Source organism: Podarcis liolepis (genome assembly GCF_965112155.1).
Source record: "Podarcis liolepis genome assembly, chromosome: 2".
NCBI classification, from domain to species: Eukaryota; Metazoa; Chordata; class Lepidosauria; order Squamata; family Lacertidae; genus Podarcis; species Podarcis liolepis.
Window position 1 is genome coordinate 34,647,710 of NC_139555.1, and position 21,361 is coordinate 34,669,070.

A 21,361-nucleotide genomic window follows, 5' to 3' on the forward strand; every position below is an offset into this window, starting at 1 on the left:
CATGCTGATTCCCGGACCATCCGCAGGCTGGATTTAGAAGGCGATTGGGCCAGATCCAGCCCCTGGGCCTTAGTTTGCCTACCCATGCCCTAAATGCTCCTTGATACACATACTCTCCCCACCTGCTGGTGTATAAATCTCATGGTCCCCACTACTTTAGAATCATAGCATTGGAAGGGACCATGAGGGTCATCCAGACCAACCCCCTGCAATGCAGGAATCTTTTGCCCAATGTGGGGCTCAAACCTGCAACCCTGGGATTAAGAGTCTCATGCTCTACTGACTGAGCTATCCCTCGGTCCTGATCAGAAAATCATGAAAAAATATATGCACAGAACGGCATTAACTTAAGCGTGTGTAATATGGAAAAGTAATTAATGAACAATTGCTTCTACTGCCAATTTAAGCAACAAATGGATGCTTGCTTTTAACCATCCCACTACCACGAAGCCAACGTTCTGTCTAACCTAGCGTAAAGGATCAGATATACCTAAAAAGCTCTCCCAAGGTTTTTAAGAGCAAGCATTTGTTTCATATCACTGTAGCTTTGTAATGAAGTGCTATCACCTTATCTGAAAGTGTTAAAAAAGGCATTTATATTTGGCATTATGACAAGACACTAGTTGGGCCCAGCTGGTTTATCACAACACTGCTAATATATAACCATAAAGCCTCATTAGAAGTACAGCTATTCAATTAACAGAGCGTCAAACAGCTGTCTGGAAGCCAGTTACTCTAGTACAGCTTCATTTCAAGCGCTTAATCACCAATTCTTTTCTGTAACAGTTAGCTTTATGCAAAAAACAAAACATTTAGGTAAAGCAAGGCATTTAACACCAGCTTCCCATATTTAAAATATGCTAGTGATGTCAGACCACTAGTCTATCTAGTCTACTAGTATTCCACCTCCAGCAGTAAATTTATAGAGATTTTTCAGGTTTTAAGAATGATCTATATAACGCAGGTAAGTCCTAATGTGTGGAGACTGGGAGGGGGAAGGGGTGGCAGAAGCCTGAGGCTTTCTGATCCATTTTGTACACAAATGTGCTGATTTTTCAACGGCATATGCATTTTAACAGGACAAGATCTTGCTGGCAAAACAGCCTTTTAAAAGTAGTCCAGAGGAAACAAAGCCTGTTTAGTTCTGTACTACAGAACCAAGCAGGACACATTTTCCTGCACATATTGAGTCTGACATATAAGAGGAAAGACAGAATTATCTTTACCTTCTCATGGGAAAATGTAATACATTGGGGGGGGAGGCGGAAATCTTAATTTATAGACTTACCATTGGGAGAATACATAATGGATTCAGTGGCTTTTTGCTATATCATCATAAGCCTTAACCTATCTACACTGTGGTATTTTTTTAAAAAGATAAATGTTTAAGAACATCTTTTAAAACCCAAGTCTACACATACGTTCTTGGAGACTGCATGAAGTCTATTTGTGCTTTAATGAAGAGCAACAAGAGACTGGTTAGTATTCCGTGTTTCAAATACATGGATCAAAGTTTTGTGACTTAGCACTATGAGCCACGAGGCACCAGAGGCTACAGAGGAACACGGAGAAGTATACAGAAGATATAGTATAGAAATTCTGTTTGTGCCTGGAGCAGAACAGTAGGGCTTGTGTGTTTGCATTTGGACTCGATTCCATCTTAAGTAGTGCTGGACAATGAAGTACTGGATGTAGTGTAGCTGTTTTTAATGGTCATGCTACAAGATGCAAAAAAGCAAAAAAAATTGATAGATTACATGGCTCATCCATATACGGACTTCCTTCCTCAGTGATTCCAGTGGGGAGGGGAGAAGAAAGAAGGCAAAGAAATAACTAAGGGAGGACCACTTTTGCTTGCAGCATCAGACATGATATGCCATCTGTAGTTTTCCTACACACTTACACTTAAAGGTGGTCATGTTCAAAGCAGCACAATGAACTGGTACAGCTAGTTCAGGTGTCACTATTCCAGTTCCAACTCAATAAAGGTGAGTTATAATAGCAACCTACCTTTGGGTCAATGGCCAGGGATAAGGGGAGCTGTAAATTCAGCAACATCTGGAGGGCCAAAGGTTCCCCACATCTGTGCTAAAATACCTACTCCTGCCTTAAAGGTATAATCTGGCTTGTTTGATTTTCTCCATTTCATTACCACCACCTGGAGGACTGATAGACCGCAGTTAGTTTTCTGCATGCACACAGGTCAAAACTAAGTCTGAGCTATGGTTATCACTAAAGAGAACAGGCTTCCTATAAAGACAGTTCTACTTGATTCATTCCTGATATGCTTTGAAACTAAAACTAATTTGAGAGTCTAATCAAGCTGTTCAGATGTAGTTATCTATTTTGAGCACGCTGAACTGAGTAATTCCTCTGTCGTGTTATTACTCAAAGGGAAAGTTAATTGGGAATTCTTACACAACACCCTTTAAAAAAGAAACCAGTGTTCAGCAACTGAACTTCAGACATGTTGCTTTTGAAAACTGAACATAATAACATCAAATTAAATTGGCATTGCTGAATTTAGGTCCTGCTATCAAGACAAATGAGATCTGATTGGTTCAGATCTCAATCAGACACCCAAATCATCCACTATAATTACTGAGATCTGTTGGCTCCTATATAACCAGGGTAACCTTCCCTGCCCCCAAGAAAAATACCAGTGTGTAATACTAACAGTACAAGTGTAGCATAATTGGATTGAAAGAAATAGTTTTCTAAAATTGCTTTAGTTGTTGCCATAGTATAAAAACCTGTACATGCTGCAGTTTGTCCATTAAGATACTGTACATTTTAAGGGCCGATGGAAGCACTGATGCAATGATAGCATTTTAAATATACTGTCAATTGTTTGGAAACACCTGTTTTATTTTATAGTACTTCAGAGCATATCAAAGTTGTTCAGTCACTGCTAGTCAAGTGTCAGGGTCAAGCACCCTGAAGATGAGCGCCAGTATTTTACAGACATTTTATGAGTCAGCTTACTTTATTATATACATGCAAATGAATAAACTTAGCTGCAGGCCAGAAATGTAGTTTCAGTTCTTAGGCCCCTGTGCAATTTCATGAAGCTTTGCTCATGAAGCATATTGCTCCTGTTTAAATAATTTATTCAATCACACAAAAATGTTCTCTGAGCTAAACTGCTCATGTATCTAGGTATGTGGAGAAACTGCAAATGACTGACTTTATCCTTATGTTTACAGCTGCCACTGTTCACTCTCTTTTCAGATAATGCTAGCTGCAGAGCAGCCAAGGAAATGAAAGAGCAAAGACCCCTACAGAACGGAGATGTAAAGTATGTGCACCAAGTTACTTTGATCTCTGAAGCAACACAGCAGGTATGCAAAGCACCCAGTCTGTGGAAGTTCCCATTCTAAAAAAGGAAGTAATGAAGAAAAAGAAAAACTAAAGTGAGACTACGCAACAATTAGGTTCACAGAAGGGGGAACTTCTACTCGCTTATAACATTAAATTCAGAGGAATTCAAAGTCATGGTGTCTTTCTTAGTGAACTTCAGCAGTAACTTGCATCATTTACCAATACAAAGTTATGCCTTGAAAGACCACCACAGGAGCTCCAACATACAAATGCTTTGCCTGCGTCATCAAAACACCACACACAATAATTTTGCACTTGGATAAAATGGTCTCTGTATGAAGAAGGAATACGAAACTTCTGGGATGGGGGCCAAATGTGGTCCTCTAGGCCTCTTTACCTAGCCCCAGCTTGCCACAGGCCACGTATCTTTTTAAGCCACACCCCACACCAATCTTGCTTTGCACCTGTAATGGTTCTAGGGGTTGCTCGTGTGTAAGCCGGTGCTTATCTCCCCGGCTGGGTTCAAACACCTGGCTGGGTTGCCTAAGTGAACCTTTTCTGTCCGGACAGCCACTTACCCGTGGCTGACTCAATCGCTGGCAGAATCCATCAGTGGGCGTTTCATAAACTTCTTCCAGCAAAGAAGCTCTTTGACGCCTAGTCTCCTCCTACTCTCTCTGCGCGAAAGCCTTCTGCGCAAGGAGGGCGTGGGCAACGGAGGACCCCTACTCTCCCCGCTGGTCCCAGGCAAGGAGCCTCGCCGCTTCCCCCATCTGCCCCCCTTCTCCACTTGTGCTACACTGATTCTCTTCCCCAGAAGATGGGCTGCTTCTCCCGATTCCTGGACGCTCTTTGGAATCCCTCTGGCTTTTGCTCTCTCCCTCCGGCACTGATGGCAGTTCCCTGACAGCACCCTCCTCAAACATGTCCTTGGAATTCTGACAATGCTTCTTGCTTGCCTAGATGGAGGATCAAGAGTAATGTGCAAATGAGAAGAAACCAGCTTAATGCACAAAAGGTAAAATTCACACTAACCGTTTTGCTCACTTTTGCCTCTGGCCCTGCTCAGCAATGGCATGGGGCTGCTGGAAAGTTGCCCAGAAGGGGATGCAGTCAAGTTTTCCCACACCAGGTATGAATGTTTTCCAGGCTCATCCCAGATGAGTGCAGCCTTGTGCTGATTTTACTTTGGCCTGCCTGATCCTGTCTGTCAGAAGTCTGGCAAACACATTCTGGAAAGGGTAGTTGAATGTAGAGAAGGAATGAGAGGAGACTGGGAAGCTGGAGAAGGATGATCACGAGAAGGGTCCCAGTGATCTGGGGGAGCAGTAGCTGGGCATTCACAGGCTCTTTCATCCTGCTGACGAGCCCAGTGGGTTGGGAGATGGGAGATGCAGATCCTAGAGACCCATCTGAGAGCACATCTAATTTACCTGTTATTCGGATTACCTTATTGCGTAAATACTCCCCAACCACTTGGCATTCAAACTTCCATTTATCATAATCCACCATTCAAATGATAACTTAACATGGGGGATATGTAACTGGCAGATCAGGAAACTTAATCAGGCACCTGTTTGTAGTCTCCAATCCAAAGGACTCAGCTACTCTCCCACACAGAGGAGGAGACAGAGCTCTTCAAGCTTCCCCCACCCCAAGTGTGAGTAGCAACGAAGCTCTGGTTGAATCTACCCTGCTTTCTTCCCTAGATGAAGGGAATTTACAAAGGGGAGTCTACAAACAAGTCTAAAGTAGGACTTAAAGAAAGCACTTTGCCACTTAATTCTACTGATTGTATAACCTAGTCTTCTGACACAAAGAGCAAAGGTGCCTAGTAAGTTTGGAGGCGAGGGTGAGAAATGCAGGTTAACATGCCCTTTGTATTGTCTCTGTTCCTACTGGTGCCTGTCAGTGGACAGAGTGAATTTGTGGCACTTTAAGCAAAAGAATTTCATATCAATTGCCATTTGAACTATGCATACACATTGCTGTGCATCCTGAATTGTTAAGGCTAACCTTTGATCATAGCCAAGAATGCACCTCACATTATTCCTACCTAACATTCCTGTCTTTAAGATTAGGTGCTAGTTTGTCCAGCTGAAGCCAAATATAATGTTTTTGTTTTCAGTTATAGACCTTAAGGACTAATATAGTTGTTGACCAATAAAGTCACAAAAAAACGATTTTCCAAGGGGGCTATGAACAGAAACTTTCTCCTGTAAGATTGCTTTATACCTGAATCTCAAAAACACTAAATCCAAGTCTTGCTCTCCACTTAGGAAGTCTTTTCCAGATTTTTTGCCTCGTTCAAATGTTCTTTTCAGGGGTTTAGCTGAATTGTGGACTGAATATTATTTATCTTTGCTTTTTTTGGTATTCATTAACTTTTAAGAAGGTATCTTTTACTGATGCAGGAGTCGTATTCCAAGGAAGATACTTAAAATGCTTTCTCTAACTGTCATGAAGATATTTAAGGAAAAACCAATACACAAGTGTGTGTGTCCGGCTAAAAAAAAATCCAACTCAAATTTCATTCTTACATCTATAGTACATTTTTGAGATGAAGACCATCGTAAAATATTTTGCTATTCTGGTATTGAAGACTGATAAATCCTAAAAACACTGGGCAGGATTCACCCAACATCACTCAGCAATGGAAGGATGTAAGTCTGCAACATGGAAAACACATTAGTTTTGCCTTAATGAATGTAATCTGTTAGAATGGGTGTAATTGGCTGCTAATCTAAACATGAATCTGCAGCAACTAACGGAGGTCATATTGTGGAAGGGGTAGGAGAAGTATGATAGATGGGAAGCCCTACTGCCCTTTGTTCACCACATCCATCTCACATCACACAAATATGTAACCCTAAAAGAAGCTTCAGAAATGCTTTTAAGCAGGAACTGAAAATGCAGCATCAGCACCAGTTCTTTGGAAACAAGACAGCTCTATTTGACGTCTAATCTAAAGGGAAGGAGAACAAACTTAGTGGAAAAACTGTCACGTGAACACCATTTGACTGTAAAGTTTAAAAGATTAGCTGACATCAGTACAGAAGAGTAAGAAGTCTTAAGGACTCAATTAAATCAACCAAGGGGCCAATATGGCACAATTGCATCTAGTTTCTCTTCAGCCCACAAGGAGTCAACATATTCACTAAAATACGGTGCAAAGGAATGGAGTCTCTATCAGTTAATTGAACAGTGTCACTTGCAAGAAGTCTCCAACATCACATATTCCTAAATACCTTTTGACAATCATTGTCCAGCTTTCATCAGCTGTCATGGTAGATGATCATAAACCTTCAACTCCTCCACATCAGCAATCTTCTAATTACTCTCCATAATTTTATCACTATTGTTATTTTGTAGGGTAGTGAAAATGTGGTGCGTTATTTAGATGCCCGTTCATATTACGAGGGTTCTCTCATATTACTGTATGATGGCACACGGTATTTAAAAGAGGGGAGATGGGGATAGACTTGTGCCCTTATCAGTCGATGGAATCAGCATGTTCATTCTCTCTTCCTACACCATATGCCACACCAAAAGTATCAGCACACTTTCCACTTGGAAAGTTGCCAGCTGGCACAGAGACCAAAAGGACAAAAATCTGCCAGAAATATATTACAGTTTCTCAGGAATAGCATCTTGTAACCTTATAGAGAACACCGAGATAGAGCAAACCCAGTTACAGACGGCAGGAACCCCAGAGTAAGTAGAGAACCCTAAATGTATAGTGAAAAATACCCCTCATTCAAATTATAAAATAGCTGTAACAGCATTGATAAAGGTGCAATCCACAGGCACTTGAATTTCGGCTCCTATAAGAGGAAGTACAACAAATATTCTTTATGAAATATAGCAACTTCTAAGATCTACACAGGAAATGAGCTGGAAGCTATGGAAGGGATATATTTATCTGTATCTAGTGCAGAGTGGAGAAATCTCTTTCTGCAGGGCAAATTAATTAATTCGTCAAATGATCTCAGGGTGGTTCACAACATAAAAATGCAAGATATAAACACAAAATACATAACAAGAACAAAAAAAGCCTCCACAAACCACTAAGCCCCTTCCCTCCCCTGCACAAATTTGACAGGTAGATGGGATCACTTTCCAAGTCTCCCTGTGCTACTCCTTTAAACTCCCAATTTCTGAAGTTTAAAAGAATAGCTCGGAGAGGCTTGAGAAGAGCAGCACTGGGAGGGAATAGCTTCCATTGAATGGAAACCACTTCCCCCTCTTTGAGTGAAGTGTGCTCCGACTGCCCATTAGCTGAGAGAACTCCTTGTGACAGCAAAGGAAGCCCACTTTAAGCTCCCGGTTGTCCCTTTGAAGCCCTGCCCTAAGCTGGCCCACACCTAATGTCATGTATGGCATCAGGTATTCAGGTGGGCATGGCTTCCTCAAAATAGCGTTGCAGGCCAGGTTTGGCCCGCAGGTCAGAGGTTCCCCACCCCTGGTCTAGTGGATGGTTACTGGTGTATCAGAGCACACTTGCAGCATAGATTTGCTCCTATTTTTCCAGGACTAGGCCAGGAGGCATTAGTGGCAGCAACAGAGTAGGGCAAATTCAATTGTACCTTTAGCAGGAATCTGTGTCCCGTCTTAGGATATCATGGTGTCATCTCAGATAGTAGTAGTGAATGTACTTTGCTTTAGGTGCCTTAAAGATGACTCAGAAGCTTCAAATGCTCTATAAAACTTTGACTCACTTCCTTATATTGCAGGGAGATGGGAGCATATTCAACCAATAATGTGGGAAGTGCGCTGATTACTAACCTGTTGGGCTCAATGCAAGGTGCTGGTTTAGAATTTGAGATTTTTGTGTGTCTCCCACAATCCACATCCCTTTCTCACCTCTTACATGTCTCATCATCAGTTAATATATTGCTTTCTAGACTGTCTTTGTGAGAGGTCAGAAAAACCTCTGCATAACACAGAGCTTTGTCAGTGGCTGCTGCAGTATTATAGGAAGGCTGGCAGAGCCAAGAACATTGCTGATGGCTTTGAGGAGATATTTCCCTTCAGGAAAGCATTTGGAAACTGATGTGTGGGGAATCTGTATTTGAAACTGCTGCAGATTGGATTTTTTTTTATAAGAGTGATTTTTTGAGGTTTAGTTACTGTGAACTATTCTGACTGTAGGAGAGGCAGGAAAATTTTTTTAAAGTTATGAACGAGGACATTTACAGCTTAATGCAGTTTGGAGAAAACACAGAGCATGCTGCCTAAACAAGCAATAAATAAGTATCACTGCCATCTGTTAAGCAAAGAAGAAAATTCTGATTTCCTTGCCAGACAACATGGGACAGTACCACAGACCTTCCCAACGAAACTGTACAAATCCTGCCTACTTTCTAAGAGAGAAACAAAACATTCTAACACACACACACACACGTTACAAGCCAGTACTGAACTGGTTTACACAGTTTTGAGTCAAAGGTTAAATATCTTCATTCACTTTTGGAACACTGCCATAAGGTTACTAATGCACAAGCAGCTAATGGATGTAGTTCAAATGCTATTCAATCAAGTTCAGAATACAAGAGTATGTTGCAGTAATGGGAATATGACATCATAAGACAAGTTATCTCCTGAAAATCAGACTGGACTCATACAACATAGCACAGCAGTACCATAGACCTTCCTTCTCCCTCAAAGAACATGAAAGAACAATTCGTTTTTAGAAAAATAGAGAACCACCATTTCTGAATGTAGCAATTTAAGAATGCCATTGTTCTGTTTTATCAGACACCAATTATAAATTCACTGGTAATTATAATAATTTATCTAAGACAGTCAAATACACAGAAGTAGCATGTATTCACTTCTCCTGTGTGGCCAAATGAAGAATGAATTTTTTTAAAAAAATGCAAACCTAGAATTTGTATTTCAAAACACTGTAAACAGCTTCATGAATTTCATCAAAAAGCAGAGTATAACTCTTAAAATAAATAAAATAATGTATTCATTTATACTATTCTCTATTCAGGGTTCAAAATTAGCAAGGTACCAGGCCCATTTTGCGCCAAAAAATTCTCCATTTGCAAGCACCTCAAAAAGTCTGGGTGCCATTTTTTGTGCCTGGCTGACACTCAAGGATTACAGAAATGTATGTGCTTTGAAGCCTTAAAGTATATGTTAAAGATAGACAATATGTTAAGGAGTTTAAGATTAAAGAGTAGAGTGTCTTCGAAACTGAAGTACGGTACTAATATATTTATTGTAAACACCAAATTAAACATGCATTAAAAAATTCTGCTTAAAATGTGATATTAACAATGTGTCACTTATGTTAATAGCATATTAGTTCATGCTTATCAAAATAATAAATAAAAAGTGTTGGTGAGGGCCCCCCCCATGGCGACTAGTCATTCTGTTTTGGCACCCACAACCCAGGTCCCAGAAGCTATTTGGCTCCTAGCTTTTATATCCCAGTTTCTAATACTGTCTCTATTTATTCCTCTTTGCAATTTCCATCTTCAGACTTAAGTTGCAAGGCATAAAGAGCAAAATTTGCAAAGGAGGAATATGTTAATGACCAGGTGTAGTATAACTCACACCACATACCCTCACAATCTAAAATCTCCTTCCTCCAGATGTACTCTCTAAGGAATTGTAAAACATCTTACTGTTCTCAGCAGACTGCAAGGGCATGCTTAAGAACAAGAGAATTGATTTTGGGGTGGTGGGAGTGTAATTATGATCACTACACAGATGACTACTTGTCAGGATCCAGAACTCTTGACTGAATTTTCAACCAACCTGAAACAGGAAAGTCTTTACTGAGGTATTATTTCACAGTTTTCACACGAATCAATAAGGCTAAATTGTTCTACTTCAACAGCCATTTCTTGCAAGAGGCAGTGAATGTAGGATGCAAACTCTTTGGCTGCACTACACAGGTTGATGTCCATTTTTTTAGCACAGCTACATAGCTTAGCAAATGTGCTGTAAAGCATTAGTAGCTTTCACTTACCGGTAAATATAGCATCAAAATGATTTTCATTATGCAGGAGTAAATACTGAAAACTTTCTCTTAGTACTGCTAATAGTCTCGGTTTTATTACACTTTCTGGGCCTGGTATGTTAAAAACAGCAAATAAGCAATGCTTAAAATATTTCTCTCTCATGTGCCAGTGGGGTTTAGCTTAAAATGAGAGATTGCAGTACTTGCTTGGTCATAAATCCCTGGCTTTTAACCAAGTTGTTATATCCGAGCCGAACCTACTTAGGTTATTGTGAGGCCAAGCCATGGCTGTGTCAGGATTTTAACTTAGGTCATGTTAATCCAAGTCTACCACTACTCACTACACCAGCTCTTGGATCAACATAATGCTTATTTTCACATTCCATGCAGCAGAGGCCAAATTCATATTCACAGCAGAATGAAATAGATGCAGTCAAGCAATGAAATTGTGAGACTTCAATGCATTGTCTTCAGCTAAGCAACTTTACCATGGTACCCAATACAGAAGCAGAAATCACATTAACGTGAAACCTGAAAAGAATCTTACTCTTCAACACAATGCCTATTTTTCTAACATTTTGTTCCATTTTCTCCAAAAACGTAATAATGTATATTAGTCATCATAGCCCACATTTCAAAGGAATATGATGAATCAGGTTACTAACATTTAGAATTTGTAAAGCTTTTAACTTAAAAATTAAAAAGGTAAAAGGTAAAGGACCCCTGACAGTTAAGTCCAGTTGCAGACGACTCTGGGGTTGTGACGCTCATATGGCTTTACAGGCCGAGGGAGCCGGAATTTGTCCGCAGAGTTTTTCCGGGTCATTTGGCCAGCATGACTAAGCCGCTTCTGTTCCAACGGAACACGAAACCAGAGCAGCACATGGAAACGCTGTTTACCTTCCCGCCAGAGTGGTACCTATTTATCTACTTGCACTTTGTGGCGTGCTTTCGAACTGCTAGGTTGGTAGGAGCTGGGACACAGCAACGGGAGCTCACCCCGTCGCAAAAATTCGAACCGCCGACCTTCTGATCAACAAGCCCAAGAGGCTCAGTGGTTTAGACCACTGCGCCACCCGTGTCCCACTTAAAAATTTGTTTAAATTAAATAAAGTTTTTGTATTTCATTGGTAAGAAAGGCAAGAAAATTATGAACATAATTCATGGCTGAAATATTCAAAATACCAATATTTATTATTCACCCTGCCAAGAAGACAAAAAGCCTGTGAACAAGAGGTAAGTGAAGGCAAGTGACAAGCCAGCTTGACTTATTCTGTCTGCGTCCAACCTCATGTCTTGTCCTTCAAGCACAACATCAAATGACTGTATTCCTAATATTTAGCCAATGTTAATTTATTTGGTAGAGCAATTTAATAAAAGCTGGAACAGTGGGCTTTTTACATTGTCCCCCAATGCCTTCCTCAGTCACCCTTGCATCTAAATATATTTTTACAGTGCATTCATTTTTACTTCTCAGCAGCTGCTGTGGAGGTCTGATAGACAGAAAGGCCGGGTGTAAATATTTCTAAATTATTTAAATAAATACGACTTTTGTCAGGTTCCTACAAAATTATGTACTGCTATTCTGTTATCTATAAGCCTTTATAGAAGGATTAGGGTCTTCCTGTGTTATTACATTTGTCTGCTGTATTTCAGAATTGGGGGGTGCCAGTCACCCCCCACCCCATCTTGGTGTTGTCATTGCTACATGCCAGGTCTATCTAGAATAAAACATCTATCATCCATTTGATGTTGGTGCAGGGGCAGAGTTGATATGTACAACTGAGACCCGGATGGATGCGCTGGATGGCCCTATGTTAGTCCAGCTGTGTCATAAAATTCCATCTCGCTCACCAGGAAACCAATCCACATCATGTTTGGGTTGAAGAAAATGTTTCTGGTGCAGGACCAGGGAGGGAGGGAAAGAGAATGGGTGTGTTGCTATTGTACCATCCACCTCATTGCTCTACAACCTCCCTGACCAAGGTAATTTCAGATGTGGTGCTGGAGGACTCCTTCATGGTGGTGTTGGGGAGCTTCAATATTTATGCCGAGGCTGAATGGACTAGCTCAGCACTTCATTACAGTGGTGCCCCGCAAGACGAATGCCTCGCAAGACAGAAAACCCGCTAGACGAAAGGGTTTTCCGTTTTGGAGGTGCTTCACAAAACGAATTTCCTATGGGCTTGCTTCGCAAGACGAGAATGTCTTGCGAGTTCCTGCGGGTTTTTCCCCTCCCCCCCTTTTCCCCAAGCCGCTAAGCCGCTTATCAGCTGATCCTAAGCCGCTAAACAGCTGATCCCCTAAGCCGCTTATCAGCTGATCCGCTAAGCCGCTTAACAGCTGATCCGCTAAGCCGCTAAACCGCTTATCAGCTGATCCGCTAAACCCGCTAAGCCGCTAATAGCGCTAATGGGCTTGCTTCACAAGATGGAAAAACCGCAAGATGAAGAGACTCGCGGAACGGATTCTTTTCGTCTTGCGAGGCACCACTGTACCTCCATGGCAAACATGGGGCTGTCTCAGAACATCAATGGTCCAGCATATAACTGGGAACACCTTTCACCTGGTCTTTGCCCAAGAGAGGACTGGTAATACTCGATTGATAGAAGGGCTTGCTGTGAGTCTGTTGTCATGGACAGACTAATCCCTGGTGAGGTTTGGGCTGTATATAGCTACTCTACTCTGAAAAGTGCAAGAGACCCATTGAGTTGGTGCACGTTTGGAGACTGATGGAATCTGATTTCTGAATGCTTTGGGGGATTTTCAAGCTGGCATGGCTGATGCTCCTGTCAAGGCTCTTGGCTCACTGCGGGATGGTGAGATGTGTAGAGTAACTGACACAATCACTCCTGCTTGTCTTCACTATACACCCATTGATGCCCTCCTTCCCCACAGACCCCCTTAGGTGTTAAAATCAACAGAGGAGGCTCCATTGCTCCACAGTGCTCAGAAACTCAGGGGGATGGTGGCCCAGGAGACAGCATGTCCTATGGCATTGCTGAAGTTGTGGAACATTTCCACAGAGGTGTGCCTGCATCTTCAATATACAGCTTTCAGCAAATGCTGAAGACATATCTCTTTACCCTAGCTTTTGACACTTGAAATGTGCATTTTTGGAACCATTTTATTTATGTGATTGTCCATCCTGGGACCTTAGGGTGAAGGGCAGCAACTAATAATAGTAATAATAACAACTGTGGACTACATGCCATACAAAGGTCAAACATACCATAATCTAAATCCAACTAGTTTTTCAACTGAAACGTCCCAGACGAAGCCAATATAATCCAATGTAACCCAATGCCAAGGTAACAAAATCTTTACTTTTAAATAAAATGAACATAAGAACTGATTCTGAGAACCATTACTACTGATTTTTAAGATGTCTAAGTCTTCTCAGACCCTGTAATCCCAAACCAAGAGTTCAGACCAAACGGTGACATACAGAACTCTACAGGATAGCTCAGTTACTCTGTTGTAGCAAAAGAATCCTGTGGTACCTTAAAACAGATTACTGTGGTATAAGATCTCATAGATTGCAGCCTGCTTTACCTTCAGCTGGCAGGTGTAGTATGTACATATGTATGCACCCATCCAAATAAATAAATAATGAAACTAGAGTACCGTGAACTGCGTAAGGTAAAATATATCTATGCAGACTCAAGGTATACAAGGTAGAATCAGAGCAAGCTTTTTAAACAGTACTAACTCATGACAAAACAATCTTTTTAGATATTTGACACCAGCAAACCTAGAAGAGGGAAATGGGGGTTTAAATATGGCAAGGGAATAACTGAAGACTAGGCAGGAACATATACAATCATAAACCAAGTTACACTCCATTTACAACGTTAGAACAGCTGTGCCATCAAAAAAAAAATGCCTCTCTATGAGCAGAACAGAGCAGACAAATTTAGAAGGGTGTGGGAAGAGATAAAAGAGTGTTGCCCATTATGCGATAGAGCTTCGGGGGGGGGGGGCGGAGAGACTCATATCAGGGAAAGCCTCAAGAGGGCAATCTCTGCTCCTTTGTGCATCACTTACCTTAAGGATATCCCCCCGTTTGAAGCTGAGCTCATCGTCTGCGGTGGCTTTGAAATCGTATTTGGCGACGGCTTCCATGCTCGTGGACAGCAATGATGATGAAGGCGGATAGGAACGGAGTTCTCCCTGAAGCTTCTCCGGGGGCTCCCGGTCCAGCCTTCCCTCTCGTCCGCGCTGCCCTTCCTGCTCAACTTCTGGCTCCGTCTTTCGCATAGGCAGGGGGAGTCAGCGAGGGCCAATCCGCCCTAGGAAGGGAGGAAGAGACGGGAGCATTGAGGGAAGTAGCCCGGATCAATGACAGGGGCCGCACCCTGAGCCTCCCTCTCCCTCCTCTTCTCAGCTCAACTCCGCTTTGCCGCTTCCTCTTTCTGCAGCCTCGCTCGCTCGGCACACCGAGGGCTGCCAGGAAGCACCGAGTGGCATTCGCTGCGGCCAATAGCAGAGCCCGGAAAAGGACTCCCCGCCCCGCACTCCCAGCCGGCGAAGCAAATTAAATAATTAAAAAAGCGCAAGTGGGGAAGGGAGGGAGAGAGAGAGAAAAAAGGCCGGCCCCCTCACGCCCCCTAGCCAAGCCAAGCCAGCCTTCCTCAGAGCCCTAGAGCGGCTCCTGCTGCTCGCCGCTGAGCGCTCGTCCTGTTCCTTGAAGGCGAGGCGTGCATCACACAAAGCCTGGCTTCTATGCCTTACCGCAGGCAGCACGGAGGACGGCGCTCCTCCTTGCAAGGAGCAAGCGCCTATTACCCGAAAAAATCCGACAACCCCCCCCCCCGAAGTCAAAGATCAGGAGGATTCCCCTATCCAATTACTTACGAGGAGAAACGTGTAAGTCACCCAGTAATGTGGGTTTCCCCTGTTCGGGAGGAACTCCCAAGTACTGGTCAACTACCCACTTGGTTTTGCAGTGAGGGTTAACACACACACACACCACTTCCTATGGTATTATTCATGGCTGGTTTTCCCCCGATTTCTTTTGGAATGTAGCGTTCCATGAATACTTAGGTTTTAAAATTCGGGTGGGGGGGAGGGAACTTATTTCCGAGTAAACTTAGCGTCGGGCTGAAACTTTTATTAACTAGTAAAATACGAGTCGAAAGGGTTCAGGAAAGTTTCATCTACAATGAGGGGAAGATACGGTAATCTGTCCCTATCTCGCTATCAGCTATATCGTGCCCCTGCTGGCTGTTGAAAGAGAAAATAGCTTTTGCTTCTGATTCCACAGCAGAGTCGCAAGTCATTCGTCCTTATATACTAAGCTTTGGAGAAACAGAACTGCTGTGGATGAAACACTCTTTAAACAGGCGCATATTCTATAAAAGTAATGACTGATTAAAGCCAGTGCAGCCCAATTCTTTCCATGTTTGCTCTGAACAAAGGGACACTACTTTCAACTGAATATGAACACCAGTTTCTTGATGTCAAGTGTCCTTAAATGGAAAAAAAACCCAAGTGATCACTAAGTGTGCTCCTGCCAAAGCATACCATGAAGAAGCCACACTTCTTCCAATAATTAAAGCAGTATTGTTCCCCCCCTCCAATAGTTACACATTCATATTTAGCAATGAATCCAACTGCATTAAAATTTGACTCTTGCCCAACTAAACTAAAACCAAACAAGGCAACCATAAGAAACAACAATCCCCTGAATCATGACATTCCAATACAATACACATATAGACTCTCAAAATCATGTATTTCTTAAAACATATATTAAGTGCCATCTCACACATAGCTATATATGCTGGGTTGGATCCAGACTTAGTAATATTTAGTTTATACCCACTGAAATAAATTGAACTTAGTAATTGATTTAACATGATGATTTCAATGGATGATTAAGTCTGGATCTAGCCCACACCAAACTATAATACCAGTCACATTTATTTGTAAGCAAGCCCCATGAATTTTCTTGAAAAAGCATGCTTGGGATTATAAGCCAAGCCTCATTTATTTCAATAAATCTTAACTGAATGCATGAATCACTAGCACTGTTTATACACACACCAGATAGGAAAAGGATATGAAAAAGAACCACCTTGTTTTGCAAACCTCCAACACTGAATTGGAGTTTAAAACCTATACAATCCATGCAAGCACATTCTTACAGGAAAATCATTTGCAACTCTTCTATATTACCAGTTGTCTACAAATCCATGCACCAGATTGCAGGGGAAGGTGCCCTCAACCCTCTGGTGAGCAGTAAATCTGACACCAGTCCACACAGATTCCTACTCTGGAGGACTAATTTCCAATGCAGTTTTCAAGCAAGAAACAGCAGAAATACCTTATAATGAACTGAAGAAACTCTCACTGCTTGTTACCCTCTCTGTATCCTCTATAAATGAAAGAAGACCCCCACCACTTTCCCAGTCCCTCAGTGCAAGGCAGAGGATACTAGGGATGAGACCACTGGTAAATGCAAATAAATGTCTGGGCAGAAAGCCAAGCCAAAATTTGTGCCCCCCATAAATGAAAAAAACAAAGACCCTTGAAAGTCACCTGTCCACAAATCTTGTCTGGCCTGCGCAGCCATATATTATATGTGGTGGTCACTGATCTCTCTCTCCAACTTCTTATTGTACACTTATTCCCTCTGAATGTCTCCAAAACTTACTGGGAAATGCAATTCTGACTCCTTTCCTCCACCTCCACTCCACCAGTTAATCTATGCATGACAAATAACTTGGAAGGAGGGAAGGATCTTTCTTGCACAACATGACAAGACCACTCTTGTGCTTTTGTGGTACACAGAGAACTTGGGGAAGAAAATGAGTTTTTTCGGGCACTTGAGCCAGGGAGATTGCCAGAAATATGTGGTTGCCACTGGCCATCAAGCAGCTTCATTCAGGGATGTTGAACGCATTGGTTAATTATACACGTAGCATAATGCTTGAAAAATATCTATACAAGACAATCAGAGTCCAAACTGAAAACAAAATTGTTGATGACTGTCCTACAAGCAGTAACACAACAGCAGCCCAAGCCACTTAAGTCAAAATGCTTAAATTCAATGGGGTTGTCCTGCAAAACAGCAATCCAAATTAATCCTAGCTGTTTTATACTTACTATACATACCAATAAGGAAAGAACAGCAGCATACTTAGAGGAAGAGTTGACTTGCAAGAACTATGTTACAACAACTAAGAAAAAAATGAAGAAAGTAGTCGGGGGGGAATCTCACTCTTAATTTCAGATGGACATTTACAATTAACACTGCATACAGTATTTAACATTAACACTGCACCCAACAGGACATTACAGCAATACTAGAAAAACCAAACTATGAGTGTGGCTATTGTGGCAACTTTAAATACATGACAGAAATTCACAAAGTTGCTGCAGCAAGTAAAGTCACACTTGTATTCACACCTGTCACTCTTTGGTTTTATTCACTTAGGACTGAAATGATGACATTTTAAAATCACAAGAACTGATTAAGACACCACAAGAACAATATATGTTACAAAAATTAACAGATCACCTCATAAAATTTTGCTCAAGTATTTCATTAATGCAAAGCTGGGAAAGCCACTATACTCTGTATATTAAAATTGGGGAATGAAGAGGACTTTATCCTGAAATACCTCCCCCCCCAAATGGTCTTAGTTATTAGCCACTCACTTGGAACAAGTAATTTTTTATAAAGCTAACTTCCCATTCATAAGCCAGCATCACTTCATATATAGATGGGTAGTAAATGTATTTATTTAGAGGTGGAAGGGGCTAGATGAAATGTAGAGCTACAGTAGTACTGGGGCAAGCATAACCCCTTCTCCATCCCTAAAAAGGTAAAGGGACATGCCCACAGGGATCATAGAATAGTACAGCCCCCAAAGTTACTAGCCTGATTTGTTTTGTTCCCCTACTTTTAACTCATACAAGGGGATGGTGCAGAATGGACGTAGCACTCTGTAATTCTTTTCCCAGCCCCTCATATGGCAAATAAAAATTGTTTGCAGGGTAGAAATGTAGCAGGCTGAAAGAGGAAGAAAAGCCACCTCTCTGCTGGCTGGCCTTGTTTCTATGCTTAAGTGTGCTGGAAGATGCTTTGCCTCTTCTGTGGTCAGCCCAGAAGCATAGTGAACTAGCAGTGAAGGGATGGCCCCGTTGCCAGACTGCTTGATTTATGTGCTGAATGAACAGGACAGGCATCCCTTCTCCACCAGCCTGCTGTGTTTCTGCACTAGATGTGCAGGAGGTGAAGTCCCATCCAGTTCATCTACCTTAAAGCCAAGCTTTGAAGTCAAGTTTTTAAATTATGGAATTTGTTTTCTCTTTTCATTATGTAACTTGTTCTTAATGTTGGGCTTTATTGGTCTTTTTAATTAATATTTTAGATTGTCTTTTGTAAACTGCTTAGAAGTATTTAGTTTGAGTAAGTGGTATATAAATTTTGTTAAATAAAAATACATGAATAAGCAAATTGGGTGGTTGCCACCATCACACTTCATTTCTGTACTTGAGACACAGGAGGCAAAACTTCTGCCTGTGTGTCCAAAACGCGGTGGTTGGGAAGACAAATTGTTCTGCTACCAACCCATTATGTTAGATGCACAGGAGGTTCACCTGCCCATTGCCAACTGCAGAAACCCAACAGGCTGGCAGCATAGGAAAAGGATGCTCCTTCCCTCCACCACCCACCTTATTTGCTTCCATGTTACAAGTGTAGGAGGTAACTTCATCTCCTACACACCCAATATTGCAAAACAGTGGGTTGCTGGAGGAAGGATGAAGTGCTTCACGGCTTCATCGGCAGCTTGTTTGAAAGGGAGGAGGAAAGACCTTCTGGTAGTCTGCTCAGTTGCCTAAATGAAATTCCTAAATGGTTACAGTGACCAGGCAAGTGGTTAAATATGGGGTTAGTAGGTAAAGGTAAAGGGACCCCTGACCATTAGGTCCAGTCGTGACCGACTCTGGGGTTGCGGCGCTCATCTCGCTTTATTGGCCGAAGGAGCCAGCGTACAGCTTCCGGGTCATGTGGCCAGCATGTCTAAGCTGCTTCTGGCAAACCAGAGCAGCGCACGGAAACGCTGTTTACCTTCCCGCCGGAGCGGTACCTATTTATCTACTTGCACTTTGCACTTACCTTCCCGCCGGAGCGGTACTTATTTATCTACTTGCACTGCTAGGTTGGCAGGAGCAGGGACCGAGCAACGGGAGCTCACCCCATGGGGGGGAGGATTCAAACCGCAGACCTTCTGATCGGCAAGTCCTAGGCTCTGTGGTTCACAGCGCCACCCGCGTCCTGGGGTTAGTAGAGCACCCTCATATTAATAACATGTTTGTCCCACACGGGCTTCAAATGCTAAAAGTGACAGCTGTCGTGATTTATCAAATAATTGCCAGTTTTGTTTCACAGAAGAAGCTGGCTCTGTATTCATTTTCAGCATTTGTATGCATGGAGCACTCTGAACAGTTGAAAAATTACTTATACTGCTTATACTATCTACCATATCCTAGAAACTGCTACAGAGAGAACTGGTCTCAAGAGGTGGTAAAGTCAATCAGCTTTTTCTAAGGAACCAGCCTGTCATCATTACTATTTGGGGAAGTTCTGTGAAATCTTCAGCAGCAAAAACTATGGTTCATTTCCTCCTTGTGCCAGTAACAGAATATATATATTTAGTCATAGTTAGTGAATAACTATCTGTTCTCTTTCACACTATCAGACATCTGCAAAACATATGCACGGGCAATAATGTCAAATCAGAATTTGCTAGTAATATCTGTGGATTTAAATGCGTGGCACCATTTTATTTCTTTTTGCCCAAAAGCTGTTTCCCAACATAACACAGCAATCCTAATGCACACCTGTTCGGGAAAACAGGTCGGGCTTCAGGAATCAGAATCCCATTTAAGTCAATGCTTAGACTTATCACTCTAAAGATAAGCTTAAGCATTTATTGCAACTTCCGTTTTTGTATAAGGTGCACGTTATTAACATTCATCCGCAGCAAAAAACCAACACAAGAAACAATGAATTCAGCAAAATGCCCCCTTTCGGATGCCCACTCCTCAAAATAGAGTCATTGACTGGGGGGGGGGGACCTTGGCCGCCTTGGCAAGTGAATCATTACTGGGCTAGGGGGGAAGGGAGGATTCATTCGCCCGCCTCCCTCAGCTCGAGTTATCTTTCTTAGAATCTTAAGGGGCGCGCACCAAACTCTTCCCTCCCCCCCCCCCCAATGCAAGTGGTAGGCTGGCAAGAACGCGCGCCAGGGCCCCCTTGACAGGCAGGGGCGGAACAAGAGGGGAAAGGGGCCGCCCGCCCGCCTTGTCAGCCTCAAGGCAGAGGCTCCAGGGCGGCTCCGGTGTCTTGTTGGGGCTCTTCCCCGTCTCTCCCTCCGCCCTCGCCCCGGAGCTCCGACTCACCGCAAGCCCGCCAGGGTTCCGCTCCGAGCGGCCCCCTCTTCTTCCCCCCTGCGAAGCCTTCTTCCTCCTCAGTAGGAGTGTCCGGGAGAGCTTCCGCTACTGCCCTCACGAACCGCTCTCGCGAGGCTACTACTACTACGCGCGAGGGAACGAGAAGTAACCCCCGCCGAAAGAAAAAGCGCAAGCGCCAACCTCCGTAACAGGGCGAACCAGAGGCTCAGGAAGAGGCTGAGGGGCGGGAGACGCTGGGAGGGTCCAATGATCCGCCCAGGGCGCATGCGCGCGTAGTGGTACCTGTATAGATGCTGGACGCGCCCCGGCCGAACCTCCAAAGCGTTAGTGCGCTCGGGCTGCTACGGCTGATCAGAAACTGAGTGTATCAGCATCACCTCGCAGGTTTAGCGGCCACATAGGGTTGCAACATTACAGTTTTATTTGTCTGTTTGGCGCCTGTCCTGGGAGAAAACTGGACGAGCGTTATTTATGAATCTGCCTTATAGGAAATATTATTATTATTAGTCGTCATCTTGGCGACTTGCGGGGGGGGGGAGAATACACATTTTAAAAATCAAGTCAAACCACATAATAATAATAATAATAATAATAATAATAATAATAATAATAATAATAATTTGTCATCTTGGCTTG

The 21,361-nt window shown here is 42.6% G+C and overlaps 1 protein-coding gene across 1 annotated transcript in view; it reads right to left on the bottom strand.

Moving 5' to 3' along the window:
- GRB2 (growth factor receptor bound protein 2) overlaps nt 1–20,914 on the bottom strand; it is a 49,212-nt gene extending 28,298 nt beyond the window's left edge. Inside the window, exons 1-2 of the mRNA XM_083487390.1 lie at nt 20,714–20,914; nt 14,345–14,589 (exon numbers count right to left, since the gene is read on the bottom strand). Coding sequence (XP_083343516.1) covers nt 14,345–14,557 — 213 coding nt within the window. The 5' untranslated portion in view covers nt 14,558–14,589; nt 20,714–20,914. The remainder of the gene's footprint in view (nt 1–14,344; nt 14,590–20,713) is intronic.
- Between the last annotated feature and the right edge of the window lie 447 nt (nt 20,915–21,361).